General features: G+C 35.7%; 5 protein-coding genes across 6 annotated transcripts; 1 reads left to right on the top strand and 4 right to left on the bottom strand.

Moving 5' to 3' along the window:
• Window positions 1-798: 798 nt before the first annotated feature.
• Window positions 799-3,627, top strand: LOC111304347 (Ribosomal protein S18). Its single transcript, XM_022900891.2, has 5 exons — window positions 799-1,060; window positions 1,153-1,505; window positions 2,493-2,588; window positions 2,976-3,035; window positions 3,129-3,627. Exons 1-5 carry the CDS (start codon window positions 964-966, stop codon window positions 3,333-3,335), a joined length of 813 nt encoding a protein of 270 aa, XP_022756626.2. The 5' UTR covers window positions 799-963; the 3' UTR covers window positions 3,336-3,627.
• A 914-nt stretch (window positions 3,628-4,541) lies between these two features.
• On the bottom strand, window positions 4,542-5,443 carry LOC149515222 (metallothionein-like protein 1). Its single transcript, XM_089742646.1, has 3 exons — window positions 5,308-5,443; window positions 5,073-5,153; window positions 4,542-4,971 (listed from the first exon to the last, which is right to left on the bottom strand). The coding sequence occupies exons 1-3, from the start codon at window positions 5,358-5,360 to the stop codon at window positions 4,884-4,886; spliced, it is 222 nt and encodes a 73-aa protein (XP_089598772.1). The 5' UTR covers window positions 5,361-5,443; the 3' UTR covers window positions 4,542-4,883.
• A 365-nt stretch (window positions 5,444-5,808) lies between these two features.
• On the bottom strand, window positions 5,809-8,501 carry LOC111303741 (GTP-binding protein Obg/CgtA). The gene is made up of 6 exons (XM_022900160.2): window positions 8,259-8,501; window positions 7,951-8,108; window positions 7,740-7,848; window positions 7,425-7,507; window positions 7,280-7,342; window positions 5,809-7,180 (listed from the first exon to the last, which is right to left on the bottom strand). The coding sequence occupies exons 2-6, from the start codon at window positions 8,068-8,070 to the stop codon at window positions 6,050-6,052; spliced, it is 1,506 nt and encodes a 501-aa protein (XP_022755895.2). The 5' UTR covers window positions 8,071-8,108; window positions 8,259-8,501; the 3' UTR covers window positions 5,809-6,049.
• A 5,882-nt stretch (window positions 8,502-14,383) lies between these two features.
• Window positions 14,384-17,523, bottom strand: LOC111303736 (phosphoinositide phospholipase C 6-like). Of its 2 annotated transcripts, none has more exons than XM_089742644.1 (5): window positions 16,393-16,428; window positions 16,205-16,322; window positions 15,931-16,083; window positions 15,761-15,847; window positions 14,384-15,665 (listed from the first exon to the last, which is right to left on the bottom strand). In XM_089742644.1, the coding sequence occupies exons 2-5, from the start codon at window positions 16,238-16,240 to the stop codon at window positions 15,360-15,362; spliced, it is 582 nt and encodes a 193-aa protein (XP_089598770.1). In that variant the 5' UTR covers window positions 16,241-16,322; window positions 16,393-16,428; the 3' UTR covers window positions 14,384-15,359. The 2 variants fall into 2 exon arrangements, 1 of the variants encoding a protein (XP_089598770.1); XR_016326996.1 differs by lacking the exons at window positions 14,384-15,665; window positions 15,761-15,847; window positions 15,931-16,083 and adding exons at window positions 16,726-16,959; window positions 17,065-17,199; window positions 17,344-17,523 and having other exon boundaries at window positions 16,393-16,622.
• Window positions 17,452-18,538, bottom strand: LOC149515221 (phosphoinositide phospholipase C 4-like). Its single transcript, XM_089742394.1, has one exon. The coding sequence runs from the start codon at window positions 17,989-17,991 to the stop codon at window positions 17,452-17,454; it is 540 nt and encodes a 179-aa protein (XP_089598520.1). The 5' UTR covers window positions 17,992-18,538.
• Between the last annotated feature and the right edge of the window lie 554 nt (window positions 18,539-19,092).

The following is a 19,092-nucleotide window of genomic DNA, read 5'->3' as shown; positions in this document are numbered from 1 at the left end:
AATATTATAAAATAAATTTAAAATATAAAAAATAAAAATTTTAAATATTCAAAAAGAAAGAGAATATAATTTTAAGATATACAAAAAAGAAAAAAAAAAAAAAAAAGAGACGGAAGGAGCACTATCTTTACGAGAAACAAAGATAACATATGAGAGACCTAGCTAGATTTGTTTAAAATGCATATTCAAATTGTTTTAAACACCCATAAACATTTTGTTAAAACTAGTTTAAGGCATGCTGATTTACACATGAAAAGTTATTACTAAAAATAGGATCAAACAATCTTTTTTTAGTCACTTGAACTTAAATTAAGCAGCAACCTGTTAAGGAATTGACAAAGTTTGAAGTAAAATTTTACTTACTTTTGTAGCAATAAGAGTTTTAATATATAAATATTGTACCTACACATTACTCACATGAAATTGATAAATAAGTTGAATATTTAATATTAGACGAATATTTTGGATCGGATTAATTTTTTTTATTTATAATTTCAAAGAATTCGTTTGAAAAAATTCGAAGTTGCTATGTAAAATATTAAATCCTCGTGCTTAATTCGTACGGTAATTTGGGTTCTATTCCTTTTATAAAAATAAAAAACCTCGAAAACTAACTGTAAAAATAATTATATATTTTTTTTTAATAGAAGAAATTTTGTTAATTATAAGAAGCAAAAAAAAAAAAAGAAGTTATTTTGGAGTCGTTTTTGAGCAGGCTCAGTTCGTAATGAGATCCTAATGGCCCTATCTCGATGCCTGGGCTCAACAAAATTAATCTTCACGGCCTAAGCCCAAGTTAAACAATAAGCAAAGAAATCCAAAACAACCCTAAAAGGCTAAAACCTCGGAAGGGCAAAAACCCTGAGTTCAACTAATCTCAGTTTATCAGATTCGCTTCTTCTTCATCGTTCTTGTTGTCGTTGTTGTTTTTTAAGGTTGTTTGTGAGCTTGTTATTATCAGAAATGAGGATTGCTCGAGTTCTGTTGGGTTCACTCGAAGGTGGGTTACCACGCCCACGCCCATCTCAGTATCCCCGAATTGTCAGATTTCTGTCAACAGGTTCATTTTCAAATACCTTTCTTTTTTCCTTTGCAAATTTCTTTAAAAAAATTTCCCTTAAATCACAATTTTGTTTGTTTATCATAAAATAGGAAATGGGTTTGATGGGCAGCACCCAAATTCCAACTCATTTGAGTCAGCCAATGAATTTGAACGGAGGATTTTTGGTGGGTTTTCTGGGTATAGTCCAAAGGCTCAATCTTTTTACGAAAAGCTTGATAGACTTGAGAGGTCACGTGGCCGTTCCGGTTCTCCAATGGGTAGTGAAGATGAGTCTGCAATGGATGGCTTGGACGAGAGTTTCAATACATTATCAGATGGAATGGATGGGAAATTGAAGAAAGCGGCCACTTACTTCAAGTTCGATAAAGGTGAAATTGAGAAGGATGATTATGCTTTTCGACCAGATGTTAGCTTTCAATCTGGAATGAAGTATGAACTTAAGGTTTGTTTTTTTTGGCAATCTTTGTTTCTTCTTATTAATATCATGATTAAGGATTTTTGGAAACTGAAGCCAGAATTTGATCTTTCTTATTTGTCATTCACGTATTTCTTGCTTATAGCCAAGCTTTGACGTCGGTGTTTCTGTTATGATTCCGATTGAGTTAAATAAAGGATCAATTGACTTGATGCGGGAATGTGTTTTGCAAAGTTAAAGGGTGTCAAAGAACGAGTAGTTAGAAAACAATGATTTTATGAGGTTCATGAATGATTAGTTAGTAAAACTTAGAGAAATTTCTGATTCATTATGCTTACATGTTCAATCTATAATTCCTGGCCTTTTCCGCTAATTGTTTGTCCTTAAGATCAGGATGTGTTCTGGAGGTGATGTTTTGAAGCACTTTAGAATGGTTGATAGTGTTCATTTGCAGTTTGGAGAATCATTTTGCATGATTTATCATATTTACAGGGATAAACGAAATTCTGAATGGTCTTAAAAGTCATTTTTTTGAATGAAATTAATTTAATTCCTAAGAAACCAAGGATAGAAGTATAACCTACATTACATCTTTCTATCTATACCTCATTGGATATCATCAGGGTATGATACAATAGTCCAACCCAATCTATCAAACAAACTAAAGCAAAAGTCTGCAAAACCATTGGCTTTGTCAGGCCTACCTCTGATAGAAGAAAACCTCCCTTCATTGGCTTTCACAGGCTACAACTAGTTTTAATTCATTGTTTAAAGACAAATTTTGATAGAAAAACATAAAGCTTACAGAGTAGATATGTACCCATAAATGACTAATCGATACAAAATCATAGCATGTAGCTTTAATGCAAAAAAGAAATCTTTGAATGTGCAGATTCGTTATGCTTTGCAGTGTCTGGAAATCATTATAAATAGTCATATGCTGCTTTTCCTTTGTGGTTTTGGTATGCTAACAGTTACATTATCGTTTCATTCAAATTCTGTGGCATAATGCAGGATCTTGATCTTAGAAGGCCAGGAGTACGTAAACCTGCCCAAAACATCAAATTTGATGTAACTACAGAGGAAGTACTGAGAAAAGCCGATTTCAGGGTGAGCCTATCAGAATTTAACATCACCTTTTATTTTCTGAGTTTTTAGAAATGCATTCTTGTTTTGTGAGTTCTGTAAGTAAGGCAAGTAAGAAAGAAGAGGGGGAGGTGGAGGGAAAAGGGCAGGCGAATTTGAGATTTTCAAATCCTTGCTTCCAAATTCTAGATAGTTCATATGTGACTTTTAGCCTACTTTTGGCTGATGTAGTACTTATGACGTGATTATTCATCTATGATAGCAAACTTAATCTATCTTTTATCAATTTATTGTTTTTTAAGTTCTCTGCAATAGTAATTTTTTTGAATATTGTTTCATGTTGTTTCTACCTATTTGTTACTTCATTTGCCAGCATTACTTACTATTACTACTAATGATACATGTGGGCAGAATGTCAGATTCCTGGCAAACTTTATAACAGAGGCTGGAATTATTATAAAGAGGAGCTCGGTAATTTCTAGTGCTGACTCTATTTATTTGGTTTGCTCACCTTGGTAGATTATGGATTTTCCTTTATGTATAAACTTTTAGTTCATCTTGTAGACTGGTATTAGTGCCAAGGCCCAGAGGAAGGTTGCCAGGGAGATCAAGACTGCCAGAGCGTTTGGTTTGATGCCTTTTACAACAATGGGAACAAAGTCGTTTGTTTTCGGAAAATCTATGGAAGCTGTTGATGAAGATTATGAATATGAGACTTTTGATAGTGGCATGACTGCTGATGCAGACGAAAAAGATCCTCTTCGAGGCTAAAAGCTTGGGCTGAGATTTGAATCTAGAATAGTTTCATTTCCTGGTATCCTACTATTTGGTTCAAGTCCCATCTCAGCTTGCTGCAGCTGAAATTGGCATCATAGTAAGATGTGATTGGTGCCATTGAGGATGCACATATGTTAGCATTTCTGATTTTCTTGAAGTATACACTGCATTTACTATCAGATTAGTTGGCATGATTATATCAATGTTGTAAGAAATTACATATTATGAGATGCTTATTATGACCCACCCTTTTATATATTATGAGATACTTATTCCTTGGAGTGAAGTTACAAAAAGTTGGTTGGGATGCTTATTCCTTGGAGTGAACATACAAAAAGTTGGTTTACAAATGAGAATATTCATGAGAAGTAAACTCCAGTCAATGAATCGATGAAAGAAATGGTGCAGGCTCTAATTTTTTGACCTATCTTGAGCTAAGTAATTTGAACAAAGTGAAGAATGTTTAGAGAAAAATTATACAAAATCAATTGAAGTTAATGGTGAAAAATGTATACACATTGTCTTTTGGTCTTTGGTATGGCTTCATTTTCTACGTGAACCATACGGGCAAAATAAATTTTTATTTGCTGATTTATATTCAAATAAAATTTATTTTCAATAAAAGAGTAACTTATATGATAAAAATTTATTTAAATATAAATTAATGATTAATAACTTATTTGGATGCAATATAAATATAAAAATTTATCTAAATAAAATAATAAATTTAAAAAGTTTTTTTTGTTATTTTAATCAAATAATATTAATGAAATAAAAATTTTTTTCTCAAGATTCGTTGGATGATTCTTTGTACGAAAATAATTGTTTATCTGAACTTAAAATTTAATATAATTGATTTATCTAATTATATATTTAATAATTCTTACGGTTAAATTTCAGTATTATAACTTTTTTTTTCATTTTTTTATAAAAAATTTCATATGTCCCACCGGTGAGAGTGTTCACAAAAAAAATCCAAAATATCTGTGAGACCAAAATTTCATTGGCATTGGCAGATCACCGAGCATAGCGTTAATCCAAAACATTAAAGAATAAGATAAGATTAGGTTTAAGTCACTGTCACATAGGCATCAACTTGGCAAGATTTTTATTTCCTTGATTGACTAAATCAAAGCAACCATTAATTATTAAAGCAACCAAAACGTGAACCATACAAATTCTAGAAAGAAAGAATCAAAATTTGCAGACACAAATGGCAGACGCCATAGATGCATTCATTAATGATTGATTCAATAGTTCACTCCAAACAACATTCAAGCTAGCAGCTTCCCTTCCGGGCTTCCACTTTCACAAAGGACTCCAGACAAAAGCAACCACTATTTATATAATTTAACAACAGATCAAACTCGCCATGAAGCAGCAGCAAAATCCTTAGAAAAAGGAATCGCCAAAACCCTGGCTGTGTTATTTATGAGAAGCTCTATTACACAACACACAGATAGCATAGACCCTACTTAATCTTAAATTATTACAGGCTCATTTGTTGCTTTGTCTTTGGCATGCCCAATTTTTGTGCTTCAGCTAACAGTTGCATGGATCACAAGTGCAGTTTGATCCACACTTGCATCCGTTCCCTGATTCAGAGCTCATCTCGGGCCCCTCAAAGTTCCTGCAAGTTATTAAACCATGGTTTCAGTTTTTCTTAATTTCTATTAAAACATCAAACAAAACTTTGGTTTGCTGGAATAGAATTCTAATCTTGGTACTGACGTCTTCACTGTCGCAACTCCGGAGATGATGGTCTCAGTGGTAGTCTTCTCTGAGTGTCCCAAGTTAAGGTTCCTGCTGCATCTGTAATATTGACAGGCAAAAATTGAAAAAAAACAGTTTCAAATTTGTTCTATTTCTTATCAAAATAAACATGCATGCGTATAAACATATACACATATACACATATGACATGCCAAAAAAAGCAAGAAATACTAGTAACAAATAGAATTATTACGAGCAGCTATCGCCGCACTTGCAGCCAGAACCGCAGCTGCAACCTGAAGACATTTTTTTTCCTGAGAAAGTGGAGGAGATTGGGAAATCTTGTAATAGGAAATCAATACACAGACGCAAGCTCAAGAGTCAAGGGTGAGTTTTACAAGAAAAATGGACTGGTATTTATAGTGGAATCACGAAAGGGAGAGTGGATATCCACCGTACACTTGGCAAAATCCTGGATAATTGCGTCATTGGAATTGTACGAGTGCATCAGCCGGTTCCCCTCGACAAGGCTTTCTCATCTCCCCTGGATCCTTCTTGGATCTTTGTAAGCAGAAAAAACTACTTTAATTTGCAAAAATAGTCATTTTCACTTGTTCATATTTTTCCAATTAATTCTAATCCATCAACTGTAGGAATACTGAAATTTCGTGTATGTGATGACAATGAATTGATTGATTTGAATATGATGAAAATGAAATAGAAAAAGCAAAGTTGACTAAATCAAGTTGGGTCGTTGAGAAGAGCTAGTGAAATTAAAGGCATGAAGCATGCGGTAGTTAAGATACATTACTTGTAGATATCAAAGTGATGAAACCTTTGAAACATTCTTCTTGCATACATCAGGTTGCAACTTGAAAATAAAAATCAGAATTTTCTACATATACTAACTAGTAAAGGGTGTGCATTGCAAATGGGTCTTGTATAATAGAGGAGGGAGTAGGAATGATGTCAAAACGACATAAATGACTTTATAACTAATCCACACTTATGTTTTGTATACTAAGTGAGTTTGATTTCTCATCACCATTTACAAGCATTCTAAGACCAGCTTTCAGCTCTGATATTCCTTCCTCCAGCACTGCACAGACTCGATATATAGGAACGCCTTGTACCCTTCTTTCCAACTCTTCAAACACTTCCTCAGCCCCAGTCTCATCGATTTTATTTGCTACTACCAAGGATGGTCGATTGGAGAGACCTTCCTGATGGTGCTCAAGCTCTAAGACTAAATCTTTCAGTTGTTCCCACGGTGGAATTCCTTTCCTACCATCTAATGCAGCAGCCAAGTCTACAACATACGCCAAAACCTTAGTACGTTCTATGTGGCGGAGGAAAGCATGTCCAAGTCCACGATTCTGGTGAGCACCCTTTATTAATCCTGGAATATCAGCCACTGTAATTGAGAAGTCATCAAAGTTCAAATTCCCTAAATTTGGCCTCAGAGTCGTGAAGGCATAGTGGCCTATTGCAGGCTTAGCCCTAGAGATAGCCCCTAGAAGAGTACTTTTACCAGCATTGGGCATCCCCACAAGGCCCACATCAGCAATGCTCTTAAGTTCTAGCACAAGAACAGCTTCAGAACCAGGCAAACCAGTACGAAGGGAGGATTGATCACCATTTGATGCTTCATCCTCAAATGCATTATCCCTCCGGACTTTATAGTTTATATTCTTAGGCTTCATTGAAACATTCGGGTAACATATATTACCTAAACCACCTTCCCCTCCATAAGCAACAATCATTCGCTGACCTTGCTCTGTTAATTCTGCCATATTATACCTAATTTCTTCCAAAGCTTCTGATTGAGGCCCATTTGCTTGATTCATGCCTCTTGATTGGTCCACAGTTATTTTGCTTCTTAAAGAATATTGCTCCACAGTTATTTCAGTACAAGATGACAACTGACCAGCAGCATGAGCTGATTTGACTTTTTCTGCGATACTTGAATTCTTAGAGGAAGATTGCTGATCAACTTCAGATTGGTCAGTAGCAAGTGTACCTGGGAGTTCCCATGGATCTGAATCGTTTGAAGAACAATGTTCAACCATGGATGGCATTTCACCCTTTTTCAGATGAATTACAGTACCAATAGGCACTTGGAGAACCTGCCACACGTAAGAATTCTCAATTCCAATTGGTTAAATAGAACACATAAGTGGATAACACAATGTCAGAAGTAAAGAAAGGAGCTTGGAAGTATTAACCTTGTCTTCTCCACGAGTTCCTATCTTGTTCTTTGACGTTCCATGTCCACCTCTACCCGCATTCTATAGAGAATCACAAATATCACACAGTTCACAGTCGGTGAAAGCCACTGAATGAAGACAAGAGAGAGAGAGGATAACATACAACATGATTTTGCAGACCACTGAAGTCCCAAACTGCAGTGGAACATTCTAGAATCACATCACCACCTCTTCCACCATTCCCACCTACATTAAGTCCATTGAACATCAGAAACAAAAGTAGTAACAAATATAAAACTTTCCCCGAAGTTTTACCAAGTTAAAACACTCATTATCACCAAAATGACATGAATTCACAATCATCACAATTCTTAATTCCATGTGTGCTCGCATGAGTACATATGTATACTATGAATGAAAAAACTGGTATGTAAATAAAAGAATGGTTACAGACAGGAAACGTTGAGAGAAAACTCACCATCAGGTTTACCACGACGATCGTATCGGCTACGCCGAAAACTGGTGGAGCCATTACCACCATCACCTCCTTTGGCATAGAGATTAAACCTGTCTCTCATTCTAGTCTCCTGCAAAGAGAGGCCCATAAAACGTCAGATATCAAACACAAGTCTTAAGTATAAGGTTCAAATCCCTGAAAGTTTGCAAATGAGATAAGATACATGGCAAACCTGTAAAGGGGTCTTCTTGTGAGGAACGTCCGAGTAAGAAAGCAAAGAGAAAATGTAGCATTTCGTACATCTTCTAATGGTTTGTAATTGCAAAATAGGCTTTGCTCGGCCCACCCACATTTTTCGTCTCGATAAGTTTCAGAAATTCATTACTTCAACTAAGAATAATGATATAAATGCGAAATAGAAGGCGTTAGTAAGAGTTTTTCTTTTTTTTTTATTCAAGCATTTTATCAAATAGTTAATGTTCATAGTTTCACAAAATAAATAAATGTACTTTCTGTCAGCTTAAGCCTTGAACCGTTTACCTTCAATTTGGGTTGGTGGCTTGGTGATGGCCGGATACTACTAAAACATGGAAACCTGTTATTCGGACGAAGGATTCCCAGGCGTTCAATTCTCAGGCGGCGAAAACCGTGGAGTCGAAACTCGAGAGGATGGTGATTTGTGGGTGAAATGAAACGAAATGACCAGCCATTACTGGCCCAATTGGAAAAAGAATGTGCTGGTCTTTGCCCAAGGATTGCTACGTTTGCTATCGCACTAACAATATGGGGATTGAAAGATGGCCCAAAAAGTAAATAGGCCCAAAATATATTACTATTGTTGCTTCCGATGGTGATATTTACCGAGCTTTGCTGAATTGGTAGGATCCTGTTTTTCACGTAAATGGTCTTGAATTCGAGTTCAGTTGCTGATAATTTTTTTTTGGGTATCTTAAATGTATAATTTACTTAGGTTGTAGGGTACAATATATATATTTTGTATTAACATGAGAAATTGAATAATCTATTTTTTTCATATATTTTTTGTAAAAAAATAGAATATAATGAGTATTTACATATGAATTTACCATTTGAACACAGATTGTGCATTGAATTTACATACGTACACGGTTAGAAAACCAGAAGTCAAAGAAGGACTGATTGATGAACATGGAATTATAATTGAACTTGTTGTCATTGAAGATGGTGTTAGGAAAATGGGATCCAGTCTCATGTAAGTGGTTTTGGATCAAATAAAGGTCATGGGCTTTGATCTTTCATTTTACACAGAGCCCTAGCTATTTAATAAAAAAGAGGTAGGGTTGTTTTAAGTGTGTGTCGAAAATAAAGTAGAGAAAGAAGAAAAACCAGGAAAAGCAGAGAGAAAAAGGAGAAGGGAGAGTTGGTTGAACGGAAGTCGATTCGTGGTTCGATTGAGTTGGAACCTTGTCAGAAGGTTTATGATTCAGAGTTATACATTCTGAACGGTGAAGATCGGGTTTGAAGCTCTCTAAGAACAAATCCAGGGTGTATTTGTTAAGTCACTTATTTGGTGAGATTTTTTTAATTTTTCTCTAGTTGTTGATTAGCTCTAGTTTTAGCTAGAGAAGAACTTTGTATACCTATTATTTGATAGTGAAGATTTTTTTGGTGGTCCGTGATTTTTTTTCCCTCTACACTGGAGGGTTTTTCATGTAAATCTTGGTGTGCTTTATTTTTCCTGCGTATTTGATTATTGATTGTTGTCTATTGCTTCTGTATTGTTGTGATTATTGCTTCAGACGCAACAAGTGATATCAGAGCGAGGGTTATTTTGAGACATCGATACAAAAGCAATTCAGGATAGAAGTAAATTCTGTTTGAGATCATGAAAGGTGATACAAGTTCCATGATAAAATTGACAGCATCAAATTATTCAATTTGAAAGCCTATGATGGAGGATCATCTATACTGTAAAGATTTGTATGAGCTAGTATTGGGTGATTCGGTTAAACCAACAGATATGAAAGATGAAAGCTGGAAGAAGCTAGGTAGAAAGACGCTGACTACAATAAAAAAATGGGTTGATATCAGCGTGTTCCATCATGTAGCGCAGAAGTCAGATGCTCACATTGTTTGAGAAAAATTGGCAGCATTGTATGAGAGAAAAATAGGTATGAATAAAGTTATGCTTGTTAAAAAACTTGTAACTTTACAGTACAGGGATGGACGATCTATTACAGAACACTTGAGTGATTTTCAAGATATATTTAATCGGATGACTACTATGGAGCTTAAGATGGATGATGAAATGAAGGCGTTATTTCTTTTGGGTTTATTGCTAGACAGCTGAAATACTCTAGTTGTGACTGTTCTTAATTCAGCTCCTAATTATAAGGTGACATTGTAAATGGTAAAGACAGTATGCTTAATGAAGAAGCAAGACGAAAAGATGTAGACCCTGAGAATCAAGCTCTAGTCATAGAGAACAGGGGTAGAAACATCGACAGAGGTTATGACTCAAAAAGTCGTGGTAAGTCTAAACATAAAACCAAGTCTAGAGGTAAAGTGAAGTGTTTCTATTATGGTAAGGCGGGTTATATAAAATGAAATTGTAAAATCTTGAAGCAAGAGCGAAAAGATGAGAAAGGTAAGAGTTCAGATGATGGCAATGTTGTAACAGTGAATTCAGATAGTGATTCAGTTACTTTAATTTGTACACATGGTGATTGTAATCATGTTAGTGATCCTGACATTGAGTGGATAGTTGACACAGGAGCGGCATATCATTGTGTTTCTAAAAGAGAGTTGTTTACAACTTATAAAGTAGGAGACTTTGGTTGTACCAAGATGAGAAATAAAATTGTGTCGCAGATTGTTAGGATTGGTGATATATTGTACAAACTAGTACAGGCTACATGTTAACTTTGAGGGATGTCAGACACATTTCAGATATGAGAATGGACTTGCTTACTATTAATGTCCTTGATAAAGAGGGATATGAAAGCCGACAAAAGAATGGACAGTGAAAGCTTCTCAAAGGATCTATGGTAGTTACAAGGAGAAAACTATGCTGCACAATGTATAAGATATGGATGCAATTGAACGGTAACCAGGTAAATACCATTGAAAATGATGCTTCAGCAAACTTGTGACACAGGAGGCTAGCACACATGAGTGAAAAAGGGTTATAGATTTTGGCAAGACACTCTCTCATTCCCTTGACCAAAGGTATATCTCTCGATTCATGTGATTATTGTTTGTTTGGTAAGTATCATAGAGTTTCTTTTCATAAAAGTTCTCAGAGAAAAGAAAATAGATTGGAATTAATTTATTCTGACGTATGTGGTCCCATTGAGGTTGAGTCATTAGGTGGTAGCAGATATTTTGTTACTTTTATTAATGATGCTGCACGTAAGACTTGGGTGTATATGTTGAAATACAAAAGTCAGGTACTACAGTATTTTTAAAAATTTTATGCCATGATTGAAAGGATGACAGGATTACCCTTGAAGTGTATTCGAACTGATAATGGTGGGGAATACACATCTAAAGGCTTTGAAGAGTATTGCTCAAAGCATGGGATTAGGCATGAGAGGACAGAACCTGAAACACCATAGCATAATGGTATAGCTGAAAGAATGAATCGTACAATTGTGGAAAAAGTCAGATGTATGTTGAGGATGATAAAATTATCAAAGCCATTCTGAGGTGAAACAGTCAACATAACTTGTTATTTACTTAACAGGTCACCATCAGTTTCTTTAGGCTTTGACATTCCAGAAAAAATATGGACAGAGAAAGATACTTCATACTCTCACTTAAAAGTTTTTGGGTGTAAAGCATTCAAGCATGTGTCGAAAGAGTAGAGATCGAAGCTTGATAGTAAAGCCACACAATGTGTGTTTGTAGGATATGGTGATGAAGAATTTGGTTACAAGGTATGAGATCCAGTAAAGAGAAAGATAGTCAGAAGTAGAGATGTGATCTTTCATGAAAAAAAATCATAACAGATCTTGAGAAAAATGAGAAGACTACATGAGTTACTGTTGAGTGTGATATTTCAACATCGACAGAAATTCCACAGGAAAGAGCCACAGATGGTGAAAATGAGCAAGAAACAGAATTTAGGGATATGAATGAGCCAGCCACAGTTGGTGATGAGCCAGATGCTATTAGTTTTGAGTAGGGGGAGCAATCCTCTCTACTTGAGAGTGTTGAGTAGGGGGAGCGACCTTCGACATCAAGTGATGTAGAGTCTCAACCCAAGAGATCTATTAGAGAGCGCAGGTCATCTATCAGGTATCCAAGTTCAGATTTGATTTTAGTTACCAGTGAAAGAGAGTCAGAAAGCTTTCAAGATGTACAGGCTACTCCGGATAGAGAGCACTTGTTAAAAGTAATGAAAGAAGAGATAGAGTCATTACGAAAGAATGATACTTATGATCTTGTTAAACTTTCAACAGGAAAGAGGCCATTAAAGAATAAATGGATGTTCAAGTTGAAAAAAGATGGTGACAAACTAGTGAGGTAAACAGCTCAATTGGTAGTAAAATATTTTTCTCAGAAACATGCATCGATTTTGATGAGATTTTTGCTCCAGTTGTAAAAATGAGTTCTATTCGAGTGGTACTGAAATTGATAGCTAGTTTGAATTTTGAGCTTGAGCAACTTGATGTTAAAACTGTATTTTTACATGGTGATTTATAGAAGGACATTTATATGAATCAGCCTAAGGGTTTTGAAATGAAAGGAAAAAAGCACTTAGTTTGTAAATTGAAGAAAAGCTTGTATGGCTTGAAACAAGCTCTACGATAGTGGTACAAAAAGTTTGATTCTTTTATGGTGAGTCATAGCTATAAAAGAACAGCAGCGTATTCTTGTGTGTATGTTAAACAATTCCCTAATGGTAACTTCATTATCCTATTATTATATGTTGATAATATGTTGATTGTAAAACAAGATGCTAGTATGGTTTGCAGGTTGAAAGAATAATTGTCTAAGTTCTTTGATATGAAAGATTTATGGCCAACAAAGCAGATTCTTGGTATGGACATTATCCAGGATAAGAGAGTTAGAAATCTATGGTTGTCATAGGAAAAGTATGTTGAACGAGTGCTTGGTAGATTCAACATGCAACATGCTAAATCAGTTAGCAGTTCACTTGCCAACCATTTTCATCTAAGTAAGAAATCTTGTCCAGTATCTAAAGAAGAGCAATTAGCTATGTCTAGTATTCTTTATTCTTCTGTTGTCGGTTCTTTAATGTATCTTATGGTTTGTACAAGGCCTGACATTGCTCATGCAGTTGGTGTAGTGAGCAGATTTTTTTCCAATCCAGGGAAGGTTCACTGAGAAGCAGTGAAATGAATTTTTAGATATTTGAAGAGTACCTCAAAAATGTGCTTGACTTATGGAGTTTCACAACCAGTTCTAGAAGGGTTTACTGATGTTGACATGGGAGGCGATCTTGATGGTAGGAAATCTACTTCAGGGTATTTGTTCACTTTTACAGGAGGAGCTGTATCTTGGCAATCTAAGTTACAGAAGTATGTTACTTTGTCAACTACAGAGGCTGAGAATATTGCAGCAATTGAAGCATGTAAAGAAATGCTTTGGATAAAACGTTTTCTTCTTGAATTGGAGTTGAATCAGAAAGAGTATGTGGTATTTTGTGATAGCCAGAGTGCTTTAGATTTGAGTAAGAATACCATGTACCATGCTAGAACAAAGCACATTGATGTTAGATATCATTGGTTACGTTCAGTGATTGAAGAACAGTAGATGCTATTGAAGAAAGTTCATACTGATAAAAATGTAGCAGATATGTTGACTAAGATACTTCCTAGGAAAAAGCTTGAGCTTTGCAGTAACTTGACCGGAATAAGTTCCCTGGCTAAGGTAAGTTCCAAATGAAACTGCTATGATGATGAATCTCCTCCTAATGGGGTTGGAGGGGGAGATTGTTAGGAAAATGGGGTCCAGTCCCATGTAAGTGGTTTTGGACCAAGTAAAGGCCATGTGCCTTGATCTTTCATTTTACACAGAGCCCTAGCTACTTAATAAAAAAGAGGTAGGGTTATTTTAAGTGTGTGTCGAAAACCAACTAGAGAAAGAAGAAAAGCCAGGAAAAGCAGAGAGAAAAAGAAAAAGGGAGAGTTTTGAACGGAAGTCGATCCGTGGTCTGATTGAGTTGGAACCTTGTCAAGAGGTTTATGATTCAGAGTTATACATTCTGAACGATGAAGATTGGGTTTGAAGCTCTCTAAGAACAAATCCATGGTGTATTTGTTAAGTCACTTATTTGGTGAGATTTCTTCAAATTTTCTCTAGTTGTTGATTAGCTCTAGTTTTAGCTAGAGAAGAACTTTGTATACCTATTATTTGATAGTGTAGATTTTTCTGGTGGTCCGTGGTTTTTTTTTCCTCTACACTGGAGGGTTTTTCATGTAAATCTTGATGTGCTTTATTTTTTCTACGTATTTGATTATTGATTGTTGTCTATTGCTTCTCTATTGTTGTGATTATTGTTTCAGGCGCAACAGATGGATTAGGTACTGACAATCAACTCAGCTCCAGTAAACTTTCCAATGGCTTGGCCTGGTTGGTAAATTCCGTTGTTTGGGAGAGAGAGACAGAAAGACTGAGAGGGGGAGTGGGGGGTGAGGGTGGGGTTGGAGAAGAAGGAAAGAAAACTTCATTGACCATTGATACGAAGCTGGTGGAGACTATGCAGCTCCAAAAGTACTATTTTGGGCATTTGAGCAATGTTCTAAACATATTCAATACCTTCGACCAAAAGGGTTAGCAGCAATTCTTTCTAGTTTCTATAATACAGATTGTAAAACTGCTCTGTTGATTTGTAAGGAAAATATATAATAAACTGAGCAATGTTATTGACCAATGTTTAGGCATGCAATGTATGATATTCATTACAACATCAAACAAGTGTCAGAAGTCAGAAATCTGAAGGGAGCCCAAATTTGATGCTCAATAGAAGCCTTACATGACTGTACCTGTTTCCTTTTTTGTCATGTAGCGGAACTGTCTGGATTGCAGTTCTCAACTCTGATAAAGGCAAACATGTTTGGCCTCCGAAATCAGGTCTCTCTGTAGTGTCATACTCAAGGAGAGCAAAATGCTTGTAACCAAGATTTTATATTCTCTAACCAAGCAAGGGAAAGAATTCCTCAAGGTTTTATTATTAGGAGAATCCATGGATTATGGATTATGGATTATTCAGATGGAAATTTTTATCATGCATGATCTGTATCAGAAAGATAAATAAAACAAAGTGAACCGATAGGTATCTTTAATGTCATTGACGATATGGTACCACTACCTTTATTAACAACTAATTACTATTGATGCTTTTTGAACATTACCAGACAAGAACAGACGCTGGGCCCTTGGGGCCTAATTAGGGAAAAAAGTAGGGCATTCTTGGTTGAAAATAAGAAGATAGATTGACTGGTGTTGTCGTGTAGACAGCTTGAGTGACCTTGACAAATTTGAGTCTGATAAATTTCTGACATTTGATTACCATCATAAAACACAAAAATGAAATTTGAAGAATTTTTTTTGGTACGTGCTTTGAAATTTATTGCATTTGCATGAACATCCTAACTATGGGAAAGTACTGCTGTAATAAAACTGTGTGTAAGACTAATTATCTCTTTGGACGAACTGAAAGCGCATGAGAAGCCTTAGTGAAGTGAACTTCTCTCCTTTGCGGGTAAATAGAGGCACTGCCCCGATGCCTGGTCTTAGTTCGGACACCGGCAGGCAAGTCTGGCCTCCGAAATAATCTTTCTCAGACATGTTATATTCATGAACTCCAACTCGAAGTAAAGCTATTTCTGGAACTGTCAATTGAAATGTGAACTCCTCATCCCACACTGGGGTCCAATTGCCATTTCTTTTCTTTGTTTTCTTCATTGTCCTATTTGCTGGTACTCCTGCTATGCCAACCTGATTGGAGATGGGCATTACTTGAACATCTGAGTAATTGGATGACGGATTTCTGTCAATCAAATTTCTAAGTACCATAAACAAGTAATGCTTACCCTTGTGTAGAATTCTGGTGGAGACCAAAGATTGAGGTGCCTTAGTTTAAAATCTAAATTCCATCCATCTCCCATGTATACTTTTACCTGTTGAGTAACATGGGAAGGCACTTAGAGAAAAGACTGCCAGAATGGTGGGGAATCATATTTGTTTCAATTGAACTCCACACTCTTAAGATTTTCTTCACTGGCAGCTTTGCTTTAGGATCAAAAACATGATCATTTGGACCCATGTTCATCAGAAAGTCTGGCTTTTTCACATAGCCACACCCTCCGTTGGATCTAAACATCCCATGCATCAACCATAGATATTTGCCATATCCCTGCAATTAGACCATAAATCATGTTATAAGTAATCCTAGACCCAGAAGATTATTAGGAACCAATGAGACAGAGTATTTGAAAAACGTTTTCAGATGTTGAAAAAGGGAATACAAACCCAACCTGCATGTTTAATGCAACCATTTGAGCCCCATGCATCCAACCAGTTAGAGGATTGTAGTTTGAGGAGTTAACCCGAGTAGCCCTAGGATATATCCTCAAAATATTCCTCTGTTTGAACCTAAATACAATTATTTCACGGATTAGATCAGATTCAGTCACAAATAAACATTAATCAAATTGCTGTGCACCTTACAACTTCAGTTCCATGGCAGACAGTAGCCTTTTCAAATTTTTGTTCACTCAAACTTAGGCGTCTAACTTTTATCTATCTCAACTTTTAGTTTCTCTCTTAGCTTTCCCTTAGGCTTTCTAACTGGAATGGAAATTAGATTCTTGTATGTGGGTGCGGTTGCTCCCAATGATCACATGCTTCATTATCACCATCACCTTGACTATGTTCACTTGTATCACAGTCACTCTGCAGTAGAACAAGGCCAAAATTTTTCAAACCCAAGGAGAAATTGAGGAAGAAATCTAAAAATTGAGAATCAGCATTTTTTTTTTTTCGTTTTTCGGCTGACCTTATCACCATCATTTGTGAGATCTCCTGACATTCTCCCCCATATATCTTCATCAGTTTCTCGTTCTTTGTGGGAGTTACTTCTTCTGCTTGATAAGTTTTTATCTTCAAGGTATTCTTTTGGAGGTTTAGTTGATATGACAATTCGATATTTCAGTTCTTTCGGCGAAGGGAACTCGTTCACACAATCAGATTCAGGATAAAACAACATGTTTCCAAAGGTTTGTATTACCATCTATAGACAAAAAAAGAGTGATATGAAGCATTAATTAGAAATGTATAATTCCAGGAAATTAAGAATGGTGGTATTAAATTCCAAGAAGAAGATGATAAAAAAAACCTGAGCAACTTTAGGTTGAAGATCTGGGGTAAGGTGGTCTTCTAAAGTAATTATCACTGGATATGGAGATGCAGAAAAGGCATGCTCCTTAATGGATCTCAAGCATTTAATCAGCTCCACAGGTGTTGCAGGGTCCTACATTTCATAAATACACACAAAAACAAAAGTTCATTAACTCAGAAAGAAAAACCCTGAAAATACAAGAATCTTTCAAGCTTCCTGACTAAGTAAATTTAGTTTAGAATTTTTTTTTTGAATTTATACATGAAATGTACATACCATCCATGAAGAACAAGAACATCGTCTTTTGTAGAATTTGGCCATAAATCAAGTTCCACCATTCTTAAACCTCTCTTTAGTGCCTTTATGATTGGAACATCACTGCAATCACGGCTGATTTGGTTTCCAGTCAAATATGAATTGTGACCAGTATATATGAAGTAGTGGGAGAGAGGAGCAGTCATATCTTGATGAACCTGAGTGTAATATATTCCATGTTAAACATTGAAATGTACTTTGGTTTTTCTCTCGAGACAAATATGCAACTTTTCCTAGCACATGCAGCCGAATAAAACACCAAGAAAGAAGCAATAACAAGTTTATACCTGATAGTGAAGGATTGAGATCCACAGAGAATAAGTAAAAGTGAAAATCTTCAAGACTTAGTCGAGCCTGCTTTGTAAATTTTAGATTGTTATGCCTCCTCTGAAGCACTTCCCCCACAATCCTCTCAGCATCTTCCATGGGAGCTTCAGCATCACCTTGAACCTCCACCAAGAACCGTCTCAGCTGCTCCACCGTCATCCAGGTTCCCCCCTGGGCGTATTCCATGAAAACCTCCTTCACATCAACTGGAGGCCCTGCCTCAGTGACCCCAAATTTCTTAGGGAAGCAAATGCACATGCTGTAATTTCCCATGTACCCCATAAGGAAATAGCTCTGACAAACCTTCCTTTACAGAATCAGATCAAAGGAAAACATGAAATGTCAAGCGCTAATCAATGACTGTTTTCTTTCCTTTCAACTTGTTCCTACTTGGAATATTATTGCTGATGATTTTTCAGGTGACATATATTCTCCAACTCTCTTTATATATCAGATTTTTTTCAACAAATTCCCGCCTTCTTTGTTTTCTGCCTTGAGGGATCGATTCCTGGAAGTTTGATTTTATTCCCACATACAAACAATATAGAAAAAAATTGGAAACAGAAGACTAATGTGTGATGGTCGTGGATGTATAAATTTAGTTTTTAATTCAAGCTCTCTTTTTACATTTAATCGTTTATGTCTCCTTTTCGTTTGTTTAATCTTCTTTCAGCTAAAGCTTGTCATGTTGTTCATGTTGAGAATATGCAGTATAGCCTTTCTCTTTTTTATTTTCATTTTCACACCCTTTCTTTTTCTGAATGAATTTTAAAAGACCACTACAAGAATCAATTCCAAAATCGTTTATTACTCGTCAGGATGGAATCGAATGGAAAATATATATAAAAAAAAAGGAGTAAAAATTCCCTTCTAAAATTCAATGGCTATGTCAATTATAATGCCAAACATAATCAAAAATTTATAGAAATTTTTAAAATCGTAAAATCAAGTCAAATTTAAGATGTTCTTAAGCATTAACGTTAAATTTAACATGTCCCAACTGCATGTAAGTGTAATATTACATGACAAACTCAAAAAAGATAGAAAAAAAAATTATGGAACAGAATCTAGGTTTGATATCATCTATAGATTTTTACTAGTATTTAACCATTCAATCATACTTATAAAATGGTAAGAAATTTGAGTTAAAAATACTTTTCATAGTTCAGGTTTATCCTAGACAAGCTCATTTGTTGTCGAATGTAGTTGGGGGAGTTAGGACCTGGTCCAAAATCAGAAAAGATAAAGCTCCTACCAGCTAAATATTCTAGGGGCCCCAAGTTTCAATTAAACTGGCCCATAAGCCAACAAAACTAAACCTACATTGGCCTCAAACATAGCCATATGGTCCGGCCGAATCCCACCCATATCTTGCAAAACCAA

This window comes from Durio zibethinus, chromosome 13 (assembly GCF_047325235.1).
Source record: "Durio zibethinus cultivar Kanyao isolate XHJ-2024 chromosome 13, ASM4732523v1, whole genome shotgun sequence".
NCBI lineage: Eukaryota > Viridiplantae > Streptophyta > Magnoliopsida > Malvales > Malvaceae > Durio > Durio zibethinus.
The sequence above is the reverse complement of the archived record's forward strand: the minus strand, read 5'-3'. Positions and strand labels throughout refer to the sequence as shown.

Coding starts and splice junctions, on each gene's coding strand:
- LOC111304347 (XM_022900891.2), top strand. CDS start 964: ATGAGGATTGCTCGAGTTCTGTTGGGTTCACTCGAAGGTGGGTTACCA. Junction 1,506..2,492: donor GAATGAAGTATGAACTTAAG/GTTTGTTTTTTT, acceptor GGCATAATGCAG/GATCTTGATCTTAGAAGGCC. Junction 3,036..3,128: donor TTATTATAAAGAGGAGCTCG/GTAATTTCTAGT, acceptor TTCATCTTGTAG/ACTGGTATTAGTGCCAAGGC.
- LOC149515222 (XM_089742646.1), bottom strand. CDS start 5,360: ATGTCTTCAGGTTGCAGCTGCGGTTCTGGCTGCAAGTGCGGCGATAGC. Junction 5,154..5,307: donor AAGTGCGGCGATAGCTGCTC/GTAATAATTCTA, acceptor TCAATATTACAG/ATGCAGCAGGAACCTTAACT. Junction 4,972..5,072: donor GGAGTTGCGACAGTGAAGAC/GTCAGTACCAAG, acceptor AATAACTTGCAG/GAACTTTGAGGGGCCCGAGA.
- LOC111303741 (XM_022900160.2), bottom strand. CDS start 8,070: ATGTGGGTGGGCCGAGCAAAGCCTATTTTGCAATTACAAACCATTAGA. Junction 7,849..7,950: donor ACAAGAAGACCCCTTTACAG/GTTTGCCATGTA, acceptor CTCTCTTTGCAG/GAGACTAGAATGAGAGACAG. Junction 7,343..7,424: donor GTGGTCTGCAAAATCATGTT/GTATGTTATCCT, acceptor GATTCTCTATAG/AATGCGGGTAGAGGTGGACA.
- LOC111303736 (XM_089742644.1), bottom strand. CDS start 16,240: ATGCATGGGGCTCAAATGGTTGCATTAAACATGCAG. Junction 15,848..15,930: donor CAGTGAAGAAAATCTTAAGA/GTGTGGAGTTCA, acceptor GTTACTCAACAG/GTAAAAGTATACATGGGAGA. Junction 15,666..15,760: donor CACCAGAATTCTACACAAGG/GTAAGCATTACT, acceptor ATCTCCAATCAG/GTTGGCATAGCAGGAGTACC.
- LOC149515221 (XM_089742394.1), bottom strand. CDS start 17,991: ATGGGGTACATGGGAAATTACAGCATGTGCATTTGCTTCCCTAAGAAA.